Raw genomic sequence first — 6,000 nt, forward strand, 5'->3', positions numbered from 1 at the left:
GTATAAATTGAAATAAGCTAATGAAGCTGAAGTAAATATGGATTTTTTATTCAATGACAAAGTTGCTTTGTCCAATTTTTGGGTAACCGTTTGGCTTACATACTCTAGTGGGCTGAGGCCTCCTGCGAGCTTCCCCCCTTCTCTCTAGAGCTGCAGGTTTCTGGACTTTTGTCTGCTCCATCTCCTCCTCCTCTTTTAGCCACAATGGCATCTCAATCAACAAACCCAACATTCCAGTGTCGACTCAGCCAGATAACTTTTTGGAAAGATTAATGTCAGCTCAAACAGCCAACCCAGCAAAAATAGTAAAAGCAGTCCACTGGCAGCCACTATGAATAAACCGGTGATTTACTTCAGCGCAGCTGACGATCCCTTTAAATAATGCTGGAAACGGCACCCTGCCAACTGTTCCCACCCACGATTTGTGGGTCTATTGTAGAACTGACGAAGAGCATGGTAAAGTTGTTGAAAATGGCATTTGGGTCCTTATCAAGCACAGGACCCACACTTGCATATATTAACTAGGTGCCCACCTATTTCAGGCAGGTGCGCTGACACCTATGAGGATGCCTGACCCAAAATGGCATCAAGTGCACTTCAGTGCACAGGTGAGACCGCGACTAGATTTTCAGAGTTAAACAGGCGGGTACCTGCTGAAAACCTTCCCCTTTGAGTTTAAGGCCAATGAATCAAACACCAAGCAAGGTTTCATGGACACAGAGATGATAAATGTATAACTACTATTAACTCGATTGTTAACTGAGTTCTTGCAAAAGCACCATGAAAATCAGACTGATTACTTGGACTATATTTTGAGTATTAAAAACAGTAAAGCATGTAACGTGCAACTTTAACAGAAGCTGCATGACTCGTCTACTCACAAATCAATTGGAACATTTATTCTCACCCCAAATATTTGACCATGTCAAAAATTATGCTGATTGGAACTTCAGGAGGACTGTTCCACGTGACTATATGCAGAAGACATTGATTTTTCCCCTTTCAAATGCATCGCACCACGATAGACTGGGTGGAACTTATCAGCATTTCAACTGTATTACCGGCCTTACATCCGGAATCCTGTTTCCCTTGTTAAGATTGCACAGTCTGAAGTGTTATGTGATAGGGCAGTAAAATCAAGGGAAAAATGTAAAAAGCCGTTATAAAGAAAGTGCTGTATTATATAAAAAATTCTCAAGGATTGTATTCACAAAAGTTCAATTTGTGTATCAGTGACACTTGATATATGGAGAGGTTTAACAACTCATCCTTCATACAGCACAAAAAGCAGTTGGAAGATTTCTGCATGAAATCATAAGGTAAAAGATGAAAGGAAAGTGCCACAACACACAATGCTGCCCCCGTTCTAATTTCTGATAAATGCTGCTGTGGTTGCCATGGTGCTGTTTTCTCATTACCAAGTCATGAAAACACATTGAACACTGGATATTTTATCAAATTTATATTCATGACGGGGATAGGGTGAATATTTTAAGAAATAATCATGTACCATGGGAATATACTTATAATTATTTAAGGTTCATACTAAATGGTACAATGAAGAGTGTTATAGGGATGAGGAGAAAACAAATATTGTCAGCAGTATGTTTTAGAGACAAAAAAAGGAAACATTCAAATGACCATGCTCACAGATATCTCAACTCAGCCAAAAAACTGAAAAGTTGCACCGTCATTTGAATGTTTCCTTTTTTGTCTCTAAATCATATGGTATTCTTCTAAAACAGTAAAAGCTTGTCCTTTGCTTAATACCTACCCACGAAAATGCAATTGAGATTGGGAGCTCAGAGGAACAGAGAAACCAAGCTATGGTTCTCGGTTTTGGTGCTCCAACGTTTGTGCCACCTCTGTATTTTTATACAGTTAAATACCTACCTAATATATTAAAATGATTTATTTTCTGTGCCGCTTACTGAGCTATAACGCTGCGCCCACACATCAAACCTGCAAACTACTGTGCACTTGTTTTAAACAGAACTCATTTATAGCTCCATAGGAACTTTAAGAACTTGGAACTCTTCCCCAATTACCCTATTCAAAAAAATTGATCACCTTCCCCAAAAACTCTGTTGGTAAATGCACCACCCAACGTGGTGCTGACCTCTACAGACTATGAAGATCCCAGGTTCAATCCTTGACCTCTCATGAGTTTGCTGATATCAACCAGCTTGTGGTAGGGGCATTAGAATTGGCTTCAGCAGTCTTGGCCAGGGTTTCTGTTCTTAATTGATACTTAGTGACTGCTGGAAAATGTTTTGCGAGGCCAATACTTGGCTTGCCTTTGATTTCCACTCTTCCGTGGTTAAATAGCCTTCTGACCACGATTATCTAGCTCACACATGAAGAATGACCAGTTTGCTGAGGTATTGGAGTGTGCCAGTGCCTGCAAAACTATCAAGAAAGGATAGGAGAAAAGTAGAAAAAAACCCAAAAGATATTAAGATGCCAGATTTAAAGATACTTAGCAATGTCTCAGCATTGGTTCAGTGTGGGCCCTCTAACCTCTGAGTCAGAAAGTCATGGGTTTGAGCCCCTTTTCAGTACTTGAGCACCGAATCTAGGTTCATACTTCAGTGCAGGACTGAAGGAGTGCTGCACTGTGGGAGGTTCAGTCTTTTTGACAAGACGTCAAACCAAGGCCCTGTCTGCCTTCTTAGGTGGATGTAAAAAAAATCCCATGGCGCTATTTAAAGAGCAGGGCAGTTCATTAGTATTCTGGCCATTATTTATCCCTCAATCAACCTCACCAAAAATATATTGGGGTAGAAATTGGTAGGCGTTAGGCCGTTTGTTAACAGTAAAACGGGGACTAAGCATACCGATTTAGCACCCAATCTGCACAGGTGTTGAACCCACAGATAACTTCGTAGGACTCCTTTTATGGGCATCCCAGGTGAACACCTATTGGTGACCGAACACCTATTGAAGGACCCGTTCGGTCCTGCCCCACTCAGAATGTTTCAGCAGCTCATGCGGCATCCAACAAAAGGTAACTTGTAAAAAAAATCTTGAAAGAAGCATCTTCCTGTGTAGCAAGGAGGAGCAGGACTGTTTTGCATCCAATTCCTTCTGCTCACATTATTGTAATTGCTATATTTTCTGTGCTCGAATCAAAGGCCCTGAATTTTGTCTGGTGTCGCCTGCTCAAGTTATACTGTTTTCTGGGCATATCAACGTAGGAAATTTAGGGACATATGTGCCAACCCAGAAAACTAGCAGACAACTTAAGTTGTGGATACACTCAATGTTCTATCACTTGTGTTAGGATGGGGAAAAAAATAATTAAAAGCCTAAAAAGAGTGAAGTGCCAAAGATAAAGGCTCCCTTAAAAAGCTGATTGGGTTCCACCGAAAAAACCTCCTGGCCGGTGGTGCAGAAGAGTGAGTGGCTTTCTGATGCCATTTTTCCCACTTCCTGCCTCTGGCATCCTTGGTGCCTGCCACATTTTTGCAAATGAGATAACCTCCCCTTGACCCCAGATACACTAATGAGGTCAGGAGTAGACCTCACAGACACCTACCTGCTCGGCTGCTCCGGAGCATTTGGAGGAATTGAGGTACGCCCTGAAAATTGATTAATTAATTAAAAAATAGCAGTCATTTACTGCAATGGGTTTCTGCCAACATTTATAAAATAAAAAGGAATGGTTACTTAATGGAACTAGTTTGAGGATTTTTTTTCTCAATTAAATGAAAATAGTGGTAATTTGATGGAAATATGATTGGGCATTTAATGCAGTGTGCATGTGCAAATATATTAATGAAATAAAAGCAAGAAATGAAATACGGTTGCTTCAAAATTTATATTAATTTCCTCCTTTTTTTCTTGCTTCACAAGTTTAATAGCAGCGAAATGTTAAATGCTCATAAAATATTAGCTAGCTGACAGCCCGATGGTGCTATGTTTTTATCATAAATTGGTAATACTAAAAAGTGAGAGGGGGGCTAAATCGAAGAAATGACCCCACTGTCCCCACCCTTGTGAGCAAGTGGCTGAGGTTCCACATTCGGGTAAGTAAATTTCATAAACTTACCCTGTTGGTAGCAGGCGGTCCCAAGGTCTAGTTTTACTACCGGCTCCTCCAGGGCAAACCAATCTTGTAGTGGCAGCCCTCAAAAAGGCATTAGGCCCTGTACAACAATTCTTTCCCAATATAGAAGGTAGTGCTCTTCTGCCTCTAAATGTACGCATGTTTCCTGTCTGCCAGATTGGGGTTTATTGGGTTAATTAGGCCCGTAAAATGGGCACCTCACAGCCGAATTTATAGGCCACAATCTTTAAACTCAGTACGAGAGTGTTACCAACTATTCCAAGCCAATGTGTAAACAACAGAAAAACATTTATAAGTAACTAAACATAGGTTTCTACCAATGAAGTAAGAGCTTAAATAGCTCGTTGTCTTTTCAGATTCCTCAGTTTTGAACAGGACCCTAAATGTGTCATACCTGGTTACTATGTCTGGAAGATTCTCATCAATAAATTTTTGCAGGCACTGATGTTCAGTGGAGCGTTCCAGGAAGAGTTTAAAAGTCTTCAAATAATAGCTGTAGTCTGAGGAGAGGGGTTTCATAGATGATTCCATTTCTGGTTTCCTGCAGTTAAGAAAAGGCAACAGTTCAGTTCACTCTGACTTTTGTTATCTGTCGAGAGCAGAATATGGACTTTACCTTGAACAATTATTGCTCTGCTCCGCTCCTATTCAATCGTTAAACTTTGAAGCATGCCAGGGCTGTCTGCAGCTAGCACACATTAACTCCCAACTGCATGCCCCGTGCAATTATCTTCCTCAACTTTAGCCTCCTGTCAACCAGAAGCTTTAACCTTCTCAATATACGTACCTACCAGCACCCTGCAAGTTTGTGCAACCTCAGCAAAACCTAATTAACTCAAAACCTTTGAACCGACTAACATTTGCAGTAGAACTTTGATTAAGAAAAGGAAAGATTACCAACAATTTAGTTTCTCGAAAGCTCCAATTAAAAGTTCTACTTAATAATAAATCTGTTCAATAATAAGGACACAGAAGTCGACCTCCTCTGTAAAAACTCTTAGGTAAGTACAATACTTGCTGTGTGAAATCTACAGGGAATGGAAGCCTCCTCAGAAAACAGAAACATCTATTATCTATCAGAGTGGAGCGTTTCATATTCCTTTTCCTAATCAAACGTTTCTCCCAATACTAAAGCATAAGCAGCCAAACATCGTGAAATAGTTGCTTAATTAGATAGCGGCATTACCATTAAACGTGCAGATATCATGTAACATTTATACTGAATGCCCCTTTTGTTGTTGCAAGAAACATGGTACATTCCTTTACTTAGCATTAGTTAAACAGCTGATCGATCCAGGAAGTTCCGGGCCATTAAGGTTCCCCCCATTTTTTGGAAGAAATATAGTACGGTCCTGTGCATAAGTCGAGTGAACGGGTGGTGGAGCTAAACAAGTTTTCCAGCTTGAGAACCACAGCGTTTCCGTGGGGGAGAGCAAACCAGTGGATCAACTGTTGTTCGAACTCCGCTAAGATATTATCTGCAGTCAGCTCTTAAGTAAAATAACTTGAAATATTCTCTTAATATATGTCAGCTCAGATTTAGAAATATTAGGTTATTAATCACTAAAAAATGGGGGGGGGGAAAGCAAAGTGAATATTATGGGATTGCAAGTATTAAAAAATCTTCAAAATCGTTTGCTTTCAGACAGCTATCGTTTTTGAGTGAAATCACCACCATTTAAACGGACATTAACTTCAACGTTCAATGTCTTGAAATCCAGGAATTCCAAAATATAATAAACAAGAATATAAAACTAACTGCCATAACTCATTTTAAGTGTGATCAGCAGAGCTTGAAAATGATACTCATTTAGGCTAACTCCAAGAGCTATTTCCTTTATGAAATACATTGAGAAGAACAGGTCATACGGAAGCACTGAGCAAAGACTAAACATATCCTCACATGATGTGGAGATGCCGGTGATGGACTG

General features: G+C 40.1%; 1 protein-coding gene across 1 annotated transcript in view; it reads right to left on the reverse strand.

The window, feature by feature from the left end:
• Positions 1-5,343, reverse strand: part of LOC137323988 (histamine N-methyltransferase-like) — a 30,073-nt gene extending 24,730 nt beyond the window's left edge. Inside the window, exons 1-3 of the mRNA XM_067988160.1 lie at positions 5,256-5,343; positions 4,464-4,610; positions 3,539-3,581 (exon numbers count right to left, since the gene is read on the reverse strand). Of these exons, the coding sequence (XP_067844261.1) occupies positions 3,539-3,581; positions 4,464-4,600 (180 nt within the window). The 5' untranslated portion in view covers positions 4,601-4,610; positions 5,256-5,343. The remainder of the gene's footprint in view (positions 1-3,538; positions 3,582-4,463; positions 4,611-5,255) is intronic.
• Positions 5,344-6,000: the final 657 nt, after the last annotated feature.

This window comes from Heptranchias perlo, chromosome 7 (genome assembly GCF_035084215.1).
Source record: "Heptranchias perlo isolate sHepPer1 chromosome 7, sHepPer1.hap1, whole genome shotgun sequence".
In the NCBI taxonomy this organism is placed as follows: Eukaryota; Metazoa; Chordata; class Chondrichthyes; order Hexanchiformes; family Hexanchidae; genus Heptranchias; species Heptranchias perlo.